The 16,055-nt window shown below is 33.2% G+C and overlaps 1 protein-coding gene across 1 annotated transcript in view; it reads right to left on the reverse strand.

The window, feature by feature from the left end:
* LOC107450037 (GTP-binding protein Di-Ras2) overlaps window positions 1–16,055 on the reverse strand; it is a 101,028-nt gene that overhangs the window by 3,742 nt on the left and 81,231 nt on the right. Inside the window, exons 2-3 of the mRNA XM_087157918.1 lie at window positions 13,291–13,457; window positions 109–294 (exon numbers count right to left, since the gene is read on the reverse strand). Of these exons, the coding sequence (XP_087014044.1) occupies window positions 109–294; window positions 13,291–13,428 (324 nt within the window). The 5' untranslated portion in view covers window positions 13,429–13,457. The remainder of the gene's footprint in view (window positions 1–108; window positions 295–13,290; window positions 13,458–16,055) is intronic.

A 16,055-nucleotide genomic window follows, 5' to 3' on the forward strand; every position in this document is an offset into this window, starting at 1 on the left:
ATACGTGCAGCTGAAGCTGGTTAAGAGAATAAATACATATTTACTTATGCACAGTTAATACAGAACACCCTGAATGAATAAATAAAAGTTCAGTTCAGATGATCTTACCTTTACTTCTCTTATAAGAGCGTAGATTGGTGCAAGCTCTTCTAGACTCTGCTTGCTGGTGATGGCGTAGACTAGAATAAAAGCATGTCCTTTACCAGTATTCAATCGCTGCATTGCTGGAAACTGGTGACTGCCTGTAGTGTCTGTAATTTGAAGAGTATATATATTCCTGTTACACGTGATCACCTGTAATAGAAAAAGCGAAATACTATTATGGCTTGAGGAGTATTATTAACATTAGCCTTTATTTCTTCTAATTGCCAAGATATATAAATCTTTTATAACCAATTAAACTGCATGTGTCTTAACGTACACACTCTTGTTGCTTTAATATGTGGACAGAAAAGAGACTTTCTAAAGTTACGCGTCAACAGTTTTTTTCTTTTTGTCAAATTCACTTGGAACTTTCATCAACTCCAAAATCATTCTAAGGTTGTGATTTTGTACATTCATCAATAAACAATATCATGTGTAGTTTATTGAGTGTGCAAACTGAATAACGGTTCTATATACACTCTATAACAAAAAAATCGACGCACCAAGAGGCAATCATCCGATTGCTTTGAAATTTCGTATGCATGAATGTTTTGAACAGATATGGCTGGAATGATGCGGACTGGGGACGTATAGCCTTTAGCGACGAATCCAGCTTCCAACTGTGTCCTGACGATCATCGAAGGCGTGTTTGGAGACGCACAGGGCAGAGGGGGGATCCTGCCTTCACTATTGCACGCCACACCTGCCCTCAACAAGGCATTATGGTCTGGGGGCCATTTCCTCTGACAGCCGGACCCCTTTGGTCGTCATTAGAGGTACACTTACTGCACAGTGGTACGTCGACGACATCCTAAGACCTGTTTTGCTACCGTTCCTTCTGCAGCGCCCTGGGCTGGTTTTTCAGCAGGACAATGCCAGACCACATACGGCACGTGTTGCTATGAACTGTCTGCAAGCTTGTCAAACTCTTCCTTGGTCTGCCAAATCACCAGATCTCTCTCCCATCGAGCATGTCTGGGTTATGATGGGAAGGCGATTGCATCTAGCACGGAATGTTGATGACCTCGTTCGACAATTGGATCGAATTTGGCAGGAAATACTGCAAGAGACCATCCGGGAGCTTTATCGGTCTATGTCACGCCGTGTGGCAGCTTGTATCCAGGCTGGAGGCGGATCAACACCTTATTGAACTTGTTACTGTAACTCTGCAATAAATAATTCAATTGTTCTGAAATTTTAATCATTTACTATTCTGTACATTGTCTTCCTATCCACCAATTTTCGTTTCAATGGGACAACTCCTTCTTGGTGCGTCGATTTTTTTGTTATAGAGTGTAGTTAAGCAGCACTCAGATAAAATTTATATAATTATCGTCTAATTTATTCAATCCTCGAATTTATAGTGCATATCGTCAAATTTAACCCATTGATACAAGAACGTAAACAAGTGCAAACCGGTTTCAGTGACGTAAAAACAATAAAGCTGTATAGTATCAACTGATAATTAAGATTTCACATAGTCCGTTTAATAATTTGGCCAATGACTTATGTACTGCGCATAAGCTGCAAGTAAATAGAACTCATAAAATAAGCTGTTCAAAAATAAGTTCTGTAATTTTTTCCATGTTGTCTCCACATTTTGAACTTATAAAATTACCGACTCCTTTGGTGCTTTTAAGATGAAACATTAATGTTTGTGAAAATTGCAACACCATGAAGGAATTACGCAAATTGTACCGAACTTACATGAAATGTGAAGCGAGGAAAGACATGCAAATGATTAGAATTACAAATCGATTGTCCCTGTACCACTATTGCGCATGTTCCCTTATACCACTATAAGTAATAATATAAGATAAATTTAACGGATTTCTGGCAATCTCTTCATAGTGCTACAACTTCTACAAATATTAGTACAATCTTAGCAAATTTATTACGAAAGAGCTTGGTAATAAAACCATATTTTATTAATATTTTTACGAAAAGTCATTCCCTTAGCGGTACATTTTTCATTATTCTGGTAATTTTGAGACAAAGCTATTATTCTCAGTGTATGAAGACTTTTAAGTTCCCAAATATAGAGTTTACGACCACGTTTTTTTTTAACTTTTACTGTGTACATATATGCATTTGTACTAACCATAGTACAAATATGTATTTGTACTATAGTTAGTACACACACAAGCTTCTATCTACTCTCCATCCCACACTATATTGCGATGGTACATACATAACTGATTAATACTCGACTAATACATGAGTCTAAACGCTGCTTAGATAGTTTAGACATAAAAAAATTATTCCCAATAGAAAACTTTGTGAAAAGCAAACCACAGCTGGCGGGGCTCTCAAAGCTGTTTTTACATCATTCAAAATTTTCAATAGTACTTATGTCTACAAATCTTAGCCATGTCTGCAAATTTTCGCTCAACTGGCCTTAGATTTTAAATAAATTAACATAAGTTCAAAGTTACAAGCGTTATAAAATGTGCAGATAGATAATATAATTTTAATAATATAATTTTTCTTTGAAGCACATCTTTCTAAATTTAGGTATTTATTTCGATGCTTGGGGTAATGGCGTTACAAAAATTAAACAGAAAATTAAACAAAAACAACCTAAATGTAAACGTAATTAAACGTAACTCGAGAGCAAAAGCAATTTAATGTTTCTAATCCAATGCCAAGAGTTTCACCATGTTCTAATTCTTTAGATATTTTATAATTTTTATTTATTTATTTAACATTAGTGAAAACGAAAATTACATCAAATTGGCATTATAAAAGTTCCAAAATTTTTTAATATCATTTTCGTGTTATAGTCGCTATTTTTTGTAAGCTATTTATGATAGAAGGCCGAAAAGAACAAGATCGAAGTATTCCCATTAAAATAAATAAGTATCTAACTTTTTTCTCACTGACAAAAAATATCGTTGTTTTACGAAAGGCTTAACATAAGTGTCTATTACTTTATGTGCTTATATTAGACAGAATACAGACACATGTACATAAAGAGTATATAACCCCTTCCTTCCGTGAAAATGACGGGGTGAGGTTTCGCCCTCTGTTTCTCGCTCCCGTGATATTTCCGTGCTGGAGTGTTCAGTAGTAATGCGCCAATAAGAATAAAGCAAATTCATTTCTTTTGCCAGGAAAACATTTTATTTCTCATTTTACACACCAGATGGCAGTACCAGGATGCTTTTAAGGTAAGTGTAGATAGCTAGTTTATATTATTAGAAGAGAACAATAAGAAAGAACTGTAAGAACGAAACGCGTTACTACTGTCCAGATTGTGACGTTGGCCTCTGTATCTCATGCTTTGAAATTTATCACGCAAGAAAAATTACTAATCTTTATTTATATTATACGTAAGTTTAATAAAATTCTATTTTAATGTTTAAAACACAAATTTTTTAAATTTTCTTTGCTTGCTGGAAAACCAACATGAAGTCATAAAAGTTTTTTTTTTTTAAATTTCAAGCTGAAAACAAATTAAAAATGAATATATATATTGTTCATACACATATTTTTATATAATTTACAGGGATAAAAAAAATAGGCACTTTCATGACCGTTTTCTTGAAAATTAACCGATCATTATGGGGTTAAGTAATATTACAAATGTTCAAGTAATGTTGCATTCCTTAAACTTAAATCAATTATTTTTTTCAATTTCTTAAAAAATAGTTAATATCAGATCTCCATTTCTTTGTAAATTTAAATAGTACAAATAAAACAAAATTCAGTTTAATTTCGTCCTGCTTTTTTTTTTTTTACCCTTATGGTAATCATCCAGAGACCGCCTACTCTGGCGAACAATTTTGCTCTGGTATTCTTATTCGATTCATATCGATCCCGCTTTCACTAAAGTTCGAATCGAATGACGATGGAACAGCCCTATCATTTACAAATGCCGCTGCAAGGCATACGATTCCTTATTGGATTAAATGGGGACGACAGATCTGATTGAGAATCTGATTGGTTAGACGTGTCTGACTTAAGTCACGTGACTAAGAGATTTTTTAAGAAAATCTCCCCTCTCCCTACTCCTCAAACGATTTTAGAATTCCACTTTAGAATGTGGAAAGGAACGTTTTAATGCTTGAATCGAAGCAATAAAACTTTGTTTTAGAAGTAATTTAAAAACTATTTTAAAGAAATTGGTCTTAAAGTAAAAGGGAGAAATGAATGATAGTTCGAAGAATTTATTTGAAAGAAAACTTGGATAAGATATTTTTAAAAAATTCTTTCCTGAAAATACATGTCTAGAATAAAAATGTTAGTGAATTGTTGAGTCTGAGTGGTTTTATAACTAAGTGGTTTAATTCTGAGTGGTTTTATAACTAAGTAAAAAATTGTACCACTTATAAATTTTTATTTAGGTTATAATTTTCTCCAAATTCTTTTATTTCATTGTCCTCACGATGAAATAATACTAATCTTTTACGAAGTTTTTTAACAATCTTTTCGAAGAAAGGGACATTTTTTTAAAAACAAATGATAAACAACAATTAACCTTCCTGATAAACCTTCCTTTAAATTTTTTTCTTCACATAAATGGAATTGATAGTAAGTGAACTAGAAGAAAATGGTTTTTATAATTATGTTTAAAATAAATTACCTATTTCAAATAAATTTTGCATGTTTCTTTAAATCTCTAATAAAATAAAAAAAAAAGTTGCTGCCGCTGATAGAGAATTTTCACCCTGCATGCTTCTCATTATAAAAACGCAATAACTACTTAAACTGATGAAAATAAGGAATTTTACACACCTTTTAAAGAAATATTCAAAATACAGTTTGATATGGAATGACTATAGCAGACGAAACAGTTATTATGGTTTTTGCAGTCACCATCTCTTATACATGAAAAGTAGCCTGATATCTTTACTAGTTTAAATTTCAATTTATTTTTGGAATATTTAAGTAACTGACACTGAGGGAATTTTTCGGGCTTTTTTAGTGTAAAGGAAAAGCTAATCGCTGTCTAATTGTTTGTTTCTACGTGCTCTAAGGGTTAAAAAAAAATAAAAATTTCACCTTTTTAAAAAAAAAAAAAAAATTCGAATTAGTTTTGAAGTTACTGAATTTTAAAGTTTTTGTGTTGTAATAAAATTTATTTATACATTATCACTGAAAAGTTGGCGTACCATTACGTGAAAAGCTTCTAACTCCTCTAAAAATTTTCCCCGCGTCGTTTAAAAGTTTCCCTAAGTTTTTTGTTTCAGATGTTACGAAAATAGAATTATTTTCCCTTTTTAACACAGATTGCGTAGCCAAATCTTTCAATAAAAAATAAGCACCTTTTAAGTACTTTTTAAGCACTCAAAAAATATTTTTAAGCACTGTAAACATTAACAAAATGCTAAATAATTTTCAAAGAGTTTATATGATCATGATAAAATAACTAGTTTCTGACAAAGAACTCTTTTCTTGATCATATTAGCCATTATAAAATCACTTGAGAGATTTTTCAGTACGATTTCAGAGGGTGGAAAATGAAGCCTTAAATGGAGAATATCTTGCAAAATGCAGCGGAGTTGCACATAAGAGTGCTAGAATCTCATCGAACCCAGCTTAGTAGACGCACGTACGGACTCGCAAGTATTTCATAAAAGATGTAAAATGATTGGCGCTTTCATACGCTATGGACCGACGGTACGCCGAAATGGATTGTAGTTGAATGAATTGTGAAAACGTTGAATAGAATGTGAAAAGCACGCTTTTGCATAATACGTGGCGAAAATCGACAAGTAAAGAAAAATATCTCATTTTCCAAAAGGAAAATTTTAGCAATTTTTAAAAACACCCAGTGAGAAAAGCACCTTTAAGGGCTTTTAAATAACGAAAATCGAAAATAAGCACCTTTAAGCACTTTTCAAAAACGCTACGGCCGTGTAACAATATTTTTCTTTTCCCTTTATTTCTCCCTTTTTCCTACTTGCGAAACGTATTTTTTTTAAAAAATTTTTCTAAAAATTTTTAATTAATGTGAATATTACGTGGGATTTAAAAGAGTTACGATTTCAAATTACGACTATTTTTAACTTATATCTATTTTTAAAAATTAGCTAAAAACATATTATTTGTGCGATAATTATTATATTACACACCGAAATTCACCTCCAGAAATATATTTAATCATAAAATAAATGCCTAGAGAGTTTTCTAATCTAAAACGAAAGGAATTGAGAAAAAGTCAATTTAAAATGAAATCAGATGAGGCATAATAAAGAAAATCGATATATTTGGTGTCCAGATTTATTTCAGGCTTATGATCATAGTAAGAATATTATTTTCTTAAAAATCAAATAAAGGTATTTTTGGAATGTAATGTTTGTTTAAGAATTTGAACTCTTAGAAATCCAATTTATTTTTTAAATTGAAAAATAAAATGCATTTGAGATAAACTGAAGTAAACTCAGAACTGAGTAATTCCAATTATTGATCAGCTGTTCAAACACTGATAATTCATCAAATTAATCCTTCAGTACTTCAAAAAATTTCTTTTTTTTTTCTAAAGTAGATTTCTCTCATCATTTAGAGTGATAATTTTGTGAAGGACTAATTATTCGTTCTTCAGAATATCGAGCATTTGTAGATATCAAAACTTTAAAAGATTTGTTGAAAATAGGCAATTGAAATGGTGAATGTTAATTATAAGTTTTTATTGGCTCGACACATTAATGAATGGTGTTTGGTTTGTATTTCAAACTTCGAAAGTGTAAAACTTGTTGAAAATGCATAAGGGAAATGCTAATTTTATGTATTTATTCACCCAACAGAATAATGAGCATTTTTACAAATCAAAACAAAGTGTAAGATTTGTTGAAAATACGCATGGTGAATGTTAATTATAGGTTTTTATTTGCTCGACACATTAATGAATGGTTTTAGGTTTGTATTTCAAACTTCGAAAGTGTAAAACTTGTTGAAAATGCATGTGGGAAATGATAATTTTATGTATTTATTCACCCAACAGAATAATGAGCATTTTTACACATCAAAACAAAGTGTAAGATTTGTTGAAAATACGCATGGTGAATGTTAATTATAGGCTGTTTTATGTTTGGCAGGATACTGAATTAGGCTTATGTTTCAAACTTTGATAATGTAAAACTTGTTGAAAATGCACTTGGTGAATGTTAATTTTATGTTCTTATTCGATCGACAGGATAATAGTAACATGGTATAGTTCGTTCACCAGGAGTTGGCACTTGGCTCCTCCTTCATCACGTGGTATCCGACGATACTATTTTACTATTTTTGGGAGAAGGATGTGAACAATCTTGAACAAGATTACTATTTGGTGAGCGCATGACAAAAATATTTATTTCACAATCTTTATATGCATTTTTTTAACATCGAATCTTTCATAAATTAGATGATATTTCTCTCTTGTGAGTGAATAGTTTGTCCTTTTTGAGACATTTTGCTGGGAAGACAGCAGTTTTCAAATTTAAATAAATATTTAATTAACTAGAGTAACGAAAGGTATAATAGTAAATGATGAAGGGAAGTAAATGACTAAAAAAAATTCACTGTTTGCGGTTGCGAGCATTAAAGGTTGTCTCCTTCTCAAGCGCGGAGATGTTTCTTCTCTTTCTCCCAGGCTGAAATGAACTCTGCGTTCGAGGAAGTGGAGCCAAGTGCCAACTCCTGGTGAGCGAACTATTCATGGTAACCAATAAAGTTCTTGCCGTTTTTATTGTGCGAAACAAAATTAACATACAAGAAATGTAGCTAATTGTTAGTCCTTCATCGGCATCCAGCATCTTCGGTCAACGCGTCTCCAGGTGTGCAATCCCCTTCAGTTTAAACTTAGGTGAACCTGAAGGTTATCTTAGGTGAACCTTAGGTGGTTAGATCCCCTTCAGAATGCAAAGTCCGTGAGTGTTTGCTGCTTCATTAGAGGAGTATTTTCCGCAAAGCTGATTATAAAGGGTGTGGTAGAGACATTAATCTGACGGCGCTTCTTCTGTTCTGGCATCAATTCAATTAAAGTTCTGGCATAAATGGAAATGAGTGACGCCACTGTGTCCTCTGCAGTTATCGACTAAAATTATTAAATTATTAAGTGAGGTCATAAATCTCCTTGCTGTGATTCTTTGATAACATCGCAATAAATAAGGGCAAGTTGATTCTATCATTATCCGTGAATTTAGTCATTTGGTTAACGTTAGTTAGTACAAATCCTACTTTGATTAGTTCATTTTCAATTTCTTCTCCATTGAATTCGGCTGGTATGCCTTTTAAGATGATTTTGAGTGGTTTATGCCATCGACGAGGAAATGTATGATATTCGACCTTTCATCACCTACGAGTTTGGTAACTTTTCTATGTTCATCGTCAGCCACTACTTTTAGGTGGATTTGGTAACCAAAAAAAAATCATGTGAAGTCTGGGCTTTTATTGTTTTGTAGGAGTATTTTGACTTATCTTTGATGAGAATGGGTGGAATGAATTGCTTTCTAAAATTGTAATTCTTTTAAAACCGTCATTGAACAGCCAATCCAATTTTAGGTTCACGACTACCAATGTTCAACTCCGTAACCTTGTAATTTTGGACCCAACCCAGAAGACAAGGGAACTCCTGGATCAAGTATTGGGAGAAATTTGACTTCGTGAAAAACTTTTTGATGGAACTAACCAGCATTTACGTTACATGGAGAGGAGGAAACCCACGAAAACCTCCCATAGCTAGTTTGACAGCAAGGGGATCCTAACACATGATCCGTCTTCCACTGAGGACATTTTACATCAGCACTGTAGTCGGTGCGAGCCGGGTGAGGGATTTGTATCAATCAGCCATCGATGGGATCGCAATATTCCTGTTCCCAGCTTTCTGCTGATGGTAAGGTTTCAATAATTTTTTCAAGTTGTATAGCACATTCATCGTCTATTTTTACCTATTCACTTTATCTTTTGTTTATCATCCTCATTATTATCTACTTGTTTATCTTCGTCATACTCAGATCTTTGTTTATCTTCCTCATTATTATCTATTTGTTTATCATCCTCATACTTGGATCTTTGTTTATCTTCCTCAATGTTGGTGGTATCATTTTTGGTTGCAGTAGTTGAATTTTGCTTGTTTTTTTTTCTGTTTAGTCTTACGTCTTTTATGTGCACTTGGAAGAAGCTAGGAAACCACTGGTCCCTGGGCCTCGTCAAGCGCTTTTTCCATATCTCTCCTTCCGTCTTCCAATTGGGAGCTTTTGAAGCGAAGATCTGCAACTTGTTCATTTAATTTTGAAATTTGCTGAACTAGAGTATACAGCGCAAAATTCTTAATAGAAAGTTGTTATGCCATGTCTCCTAACAAAGGAGAGCCTGCTGTGATAAAAAAAGTTACTTCTATTTACATCTGAAACGTCCATGGTATCTTTAGCAAGGGACATTTTATACTAGTAATCGAATGCTGAATGTGCGTGGTGGATGCTTTTATAACGACTAGTATTCCTACACACGACCGACATGTTTTTGAGTCATGTGATACGCTAACAATCATATCCATTCTTACTTCATTCAATGGTAAAGCAAAAACGGCAAGAACTTTATTCAGGGTGCGTAGCCAAATGTTTCAACAAAAAATAAGCACCTTTTAAGCACTTTTCAAGCACTCTTAAATATTTTTAAGAACTTATAAAAAATATAATTAAGCTTGGTTGGCAAGTTTTTGATAATTGACGGTCTTATCCGGATTTAACCGTCATGCCAGAAAAAAAAACCTTTGGCATAGTTTTTGACCATTGTCAAAAATCATGAAATTTTGAATCATAAAACGAATGGCGTTTTCATACGCTAACGACCGACGGTATGCCGAAATAAATTGGGGTTGAATTAATTGCGAAAACGTCTAATAGAACAATATGAACAGTGTTTTTTTGCATAATACGTCGCAAAAATCAACAGGGTAAAGGAAAAATTAAGCACTTTTTAAAAACATCCAATGAAAAAAGCTCCTTTAAGGGCTTTTAAAAAACGAAAATCGAAAATAAGCACCTTTAAGTACTTTTTAAAAACGCTACGCACGCTGTTATTGCTTACCTTGTATATATCAAAACTTTAAAAAAGGTAGCATTTGTTGAAAATATGCATAGTGAATGTTAATTTTAGGGTTTGATCTATTCGATAGGATGATGAATGTTTTTTGGTATTGAATGAGTTGAATGAGCTTTGAATGAGTTGAATTTGATGAAAGTAGGCGAAGATGGATGTTTTGCTTATGTCTTTATTTGCTTCACAGACCAATTTAAGGTCTAAGGTATAGATTTTAAAATTTGAGAAATGCAACGTTTCTAAAAAATACAGTAGGTGAATGCTTTGTCTATGCTTTTATTTGTTTTTCAAAGCAATTAATCTTTTTTAGACTTAGAACACAAAGCTTGTTAGTGTAAAATTGATTAAAAATATGCATGATGAATGTTTTTGCATTTTAAAATATTTAGCTTATTGTGCTTTAATTTGTTTTTTACCATAGAAGTTTCACGCTTTTCAGGTTAAAACTTCATATTAGAAAAATAATTTAAAAAAAATATATTCCAAATAAATAAATAAACATTTTCATTTACAAAAAACTTAATAGTTAACACTGGGGAAAAAAATTTGCTGCGCTTATACAAATATTTAATCTTGCGTCATTCGGACGTGGGTATTTTTAAATCTGAAATTAGTTTTTCTCCTACATCTACAGATTTATTTTAAATTTCGTCCAAGCTATCCAACATCCAAGCTATAGTTTCGACATCATGATTAGAAAAATAATGAAACTTCATGCGTAGATAAAATTAAGTTTATATTTTTCGTAATTTAGGAGAAAAAATATTCAAGTTTTTAAAAAGTAGAAAGAAAAAAAGATTTTCAAAAGGGCTATTTTCAAGGGGCTTATTTCTTATTTAGATAACCAGTTTTCAGATTCTTCGATTCAATTAGAATTAATTTGTACAATGTTTTTTCATGTTAGAGTTAATGGTCTTTCACATGGACTTAACACATTCCACAGAATATCAGTAATTCTTTTTTACGAATCATCACAAAAAGCCTTGGATGGTTCATTGAAAAAACATGTCTTATTTATTATTTGAAAGATTAGGAAGCTTAATTATCATGATACCGATATGTGAAATATATTTTCACTGCATAATATAAATATCATAAATATCGACAGCGATAATATCGGTAATAACACAATGAGAAAATCCTTTACCATGTGGTAAACTTTTTCTTTTACCACAGTGTTTCAAATTTCAAAGACACTGGAGAGTTAGACAAGTCTAATCATCAAGGTGATTCAATTCAAACAAAATCAGTTCACTTAGGTGATTCGAATTACTTTATTTTATTTCATTTTATTACGGTTATAGAACAAACGACCCATTATCGGGTTTATACGACTATCAATGTTCAACTCCGCAGCCTTTGTCAGTTTGAACCAGCCCTAGAAGAAAAGGGAACTCCTGGAGCAAACACAGGTACATACAAAAATTGAACGAAGACTTTTTGGTGGTACTAGTTCACATTTGCGCTACATGGAGAGCAAAATCCCGAAAATCATCCACGGTTAGCCCGATGCAAGAGGATTCTAACCCATGATCCTTTTTCCAATCAGGATATTTTTAGTCAGCACTGTGGTCACTGCGAACTGGGAGCGGAATTCGAATTGACTGAGCATGACTGGGATTCGAACCTGGTCACATCATTGTGAGGCGAACACTCCATCCTCTGTGGCATCGCGTCTCGATTCGAATAACTTTTCATATTTTATTTTATAGCTGTCGTTGAACAGCCGACCCAATTTTGGGATAACGATTACTAATGTTCATCTCCGTAGCCTTATTAAAAACCTAATCCAGAAGACAAGGGAACTTCTGGATCAAGTATTGAGAGAAATTTTGCCGACATTGAGGACTTTTTGATGAAACTAACCGTTGCATAGAGAGGAAGACCACGAGAACCTCTCACGGTTAGCCTGACGGCAAAGGAACTCTGGATAAGTTAGCTAGTTAGGCTTAAATAGTTTTCGAATATTTAATTGCAGTTGGCAAAATCTTCTGAACATTCTCTATTTATCTATTAAAAATATAATTCAGTATATCTGATTCACATTAAGCATACAAAGAAAATTTCGGAAAACTGCAAAAAAACTCTTTAACGGAAATTCCAATGGCTGAAAAGTAACATTTCTTTCTATTAGCTTTTATTGAAAATCAACATAGTTTTAAAAAATAAAAAAAAGAACCTTTCTGTTGTTTTGAGCGAAAAAATAAGAAATAAAATGTTTGACGTACCTTGCAAGAATCGAGTTGATCTAGTTTCAGTTAATTTTCCAGATATGGTGTTTATTCTACATAAAGTTCATCTTAAAATATATTTTATAATCGTCGTTGAACAGCCAATCCAATTTTTATGGGTTTACGGCTACTAATATTCAACTCCGGAGCTTTGTAATTTTGAACCCAATCCAGGAGACAAGGGAACTTCTGGACCTGGGAGAAATTTGTTTTCCTAGAGGACTTTTTGATGAAGCTAACCCTCATTTGCGTTACATAGAGAGGAAGACCACGAGAACCTCCCACGGTTAGCTTGACGGCAAGGGGACTCTAACCCATTATCCATCTACCACTGAGGATATTTCACGTCGGCACTGTGGTCAGTCCGAGCAGGGGGCGGAATTAGTATCGACTAACCATCGCTAGGATTCGAACCCGGTTCACCCCATTGGAAGGGGAACGCTCTATCTCCCGAGCCACACTGCCTCGACTCTAATTCTTGTACTAATTCCACAGATGCATTAATAACCGTTGTAACCTAACCGGTAGACATGTCACTGATGCAGCGTTATGAACAGATTACGTCTCATCACATAGTCAGAGCAAAAATGCCAAGACCGGAGATTCTTGTCCCTTAAATTTGACCGGAAGCACTTTTTTTTTGGAAAAGTTAACACTTTTAGTTCATTTTCTAAAAGAGGGCGAAATGCTGTAAATAGGTGAAGGTAAACGTGATTGAATGTTTGATTACGAAAAATCCTATAAAAAAAGGGAAGAAAGATACATTTTAGACTTAATAAAAGATGCAAAATAAAATACTTTGAAAAATATTGATATTAAAAATTCCTATCAATCAATACTATTCAAATTATTTCTCTATAAGTCACTCAATGATGAATAATATACTCACCTGCCTATAGGTGTCTTCTACCGTGGGTATATACATTTCACAAAAGGTTCCTTTCACAAATCGCAAAACTAGAGAACTTTTACCAACGCCACCAGCACCGAACACCACAACTCTGTAGTCGTTGCTCTGCTCTGGCATCGCTATCCAGTCTTCTTCACATCGTTCCACTGCATATATCAGAATAAACAAAATTAATTCAAACTTGCCTACATAGTTTGTTAAAATAATAATTCGAACTTGCCATGGTTTGCTAAAATAATAATTCGAACTTGCCATAGTTTGTTAAAATAATAATTCGAACTTGCCATTGTTTGTTAAAATAATAATTCAAACTTGCCATAGTTTGTTAAAATAATAATTCAAACTTGCCATAGTTTGTTAAAATAATAATTTAAACTTGCCATAGTTTGTTAGAATAATAATTCAAACTTGCGATAGTTTGTTAAAATAATAATTTAAACTTGCCATAGTTTGTTAAAACAATAATTCGAACTTGCCATTATACATATATATATATATATATATATATATATATATATATATTGTTGTTGTTGTTGTTAATTTATGTCGCACTAGAGCTGCACAATGGGCTATTGGCGACGGTCTGGGAAACATCCCGGAGGATGATCCGAAGACATGCCATCACAATTCTGATCCTCTGCGGAGGGGATGGCACCCCTGCTTCGGTAGCCCGACGACCTGCGCGCGAAGTCGAGCACTTTACGGTAGCACAGTTTAACGAGGACCCATACCGCACACCCTCGGTCCCTACGCAGACTGATCCAAGTGGTCACCCACCCGCACACTGACCGTAGCCAGTGATGCTTGACTTCGGTGATCTGCTGAGAACCAACCGTGTCTTAACGATCAGTCCACAGCGGGACATATATATATATATATATATATATATATATATATATATATATATATATATATATATATATATATATATATATATATATATATATATATATATATATCTTTATATATATATTTCGTCTGTTCGTGTGTATGTCACTGAACTCCTCCTAAACGGCTGGACTGATTTAAATGAAATTTTCTGTGTACCTTCAGAAGGATTCGAGAATGGTTTAGATTCACAATAGAACATTCTGCCACAAACCGTTCCAGCGGTATCAGCGAAAATCGAAATGGAATTTTTTGATTGGTTAAAAGTTAGCCATTGTTTTAAATTTTGCTGTACACGAATCAGTTTTCAAATATCTTGAAGATAACAACAGTGATATTTTCTATCTTATAGCTCTATTCTTTTAGAAAAGTAAATTACATATACTTTAATATTTAATCATAATTCGGTTCTTTATTTCAGGTGAGCACAAGCACGTAAAATCAACGAGAATAGTTTCGTAATTATTGGTCGTATCACGGATTTAGTATTGTGAAAACTGTTTAATAACAATCAAGGCAAAAGCAAATTTTATTCATCTTGCACGCTTTTAATAATTATTTATATTTAGTATGCAATTTTAGCTCAATTTAGTATGCAATTTTTCATTGCTGACAGTTGTCATTTGAAAACTATTAGATTGTTTATTATTACAAAGTTTGCGAATTCACATTCATTTTAATTATTTCATTTAAAAAATAGGAGTAGACTATATTTGAGGGTGCCCCTTGATTCTCACCAAGTTGTGATAGCGGTTGATCTCCAAGCTGGCCGATGTTGAATCCCAATCGTGATTCTGATTCATTTAAATTTCAGCGTTATTTTTAAATGTTCAACGGTATATGTAATTTCAGAAGTCCGTTAGTTCTATGTTGGATACCGGCTGGTTAGGTTACTTTTGCTTCTGATTAATAGGATCGAAGGTATGTGGGCAGTCATAAAAAAAGGACTTTAGAAAAAAATGTCACCGCCATTCCGATACCACAGACGCTATTTTCAATTCGTATTTCGCCGAATTTATGTGGCGATGGAGGAACACAGATTCTATTCATGATAAATTTAGACAGTATCTAACTGCTATTAGGGAATTCTGTGCACCTAAAACTGAGGAAATTCAAGCTTAATGAATAAGTGAGATGTTTTTTTTTTCCTTTTCTTTCTGTGTTTACTCCATTAATTTTTATTTCGATTCAAAATGCATTTTATTGGGTTTATTAATTTTGCTTACATTGGGTTCATTGCAACTTTATAAAGTTTTGGCCGATGTCTTGCTGAAATTTTCCAATGTATTATTAAAATATCATTATGGTTTGGCAGCCATTCCTGTTACCACGGTGTTCCGCGCAAACAGGAATGGTGATAAACATAAGTTACCAATTTCGTCAAGGGGCACCCACAAGTATATTTTTACCAAAAATAGATTTTTGTTTTAAATTTTATCATTATTATATTTCTTATTTAATTTATTTCATTTTTATTGTTTTTTTTTTATAATTTAAAATAAATACGTGAATTTTCGAATTAGCAAATTTGCGACCACTGTCAACTTCTACATTTCTTTTTGTTTGAAAGAGAATATTTGCAAAAATATGCCGCCTAAACGAATCGCTCTTAGTCGATCAACATCTCAAGCTCGCAAGAAGAGAACTAACCGTGTTTCAGAAAAATCGGAGCAACGGGAAGAAAGACTTGAAACTAATCGAGAACACAATGCTTTAGCCCGTTCCTTAGAAACGTCTGAGAAACAGGAAAGAAGACTGTTAACAAATCAACTACGCACTACTCAAGCCTGTTCCTTGGAAACATCAGAGCAACGGGATGAAAGAATAAAAATCAATCAAGAACGCACTTCGCTATT

Source organism: Parasteatoda tepidariorum, chromosome 2 (genome assembly GCF_982258835.1).
Source record: "Parasteatoda tepidariorum strain Cologne lab strain chromosome 2, Ptep-v5.0, whole genome shotgun sequence".
Taxonomy (NCBI): domain Eukaryota; kingdom Metazoa; phylum Arthropoda; class Arachnida; order Araneae; family Theridiidae; genus Parasteatoda; species Parasteatoda tepidariorum.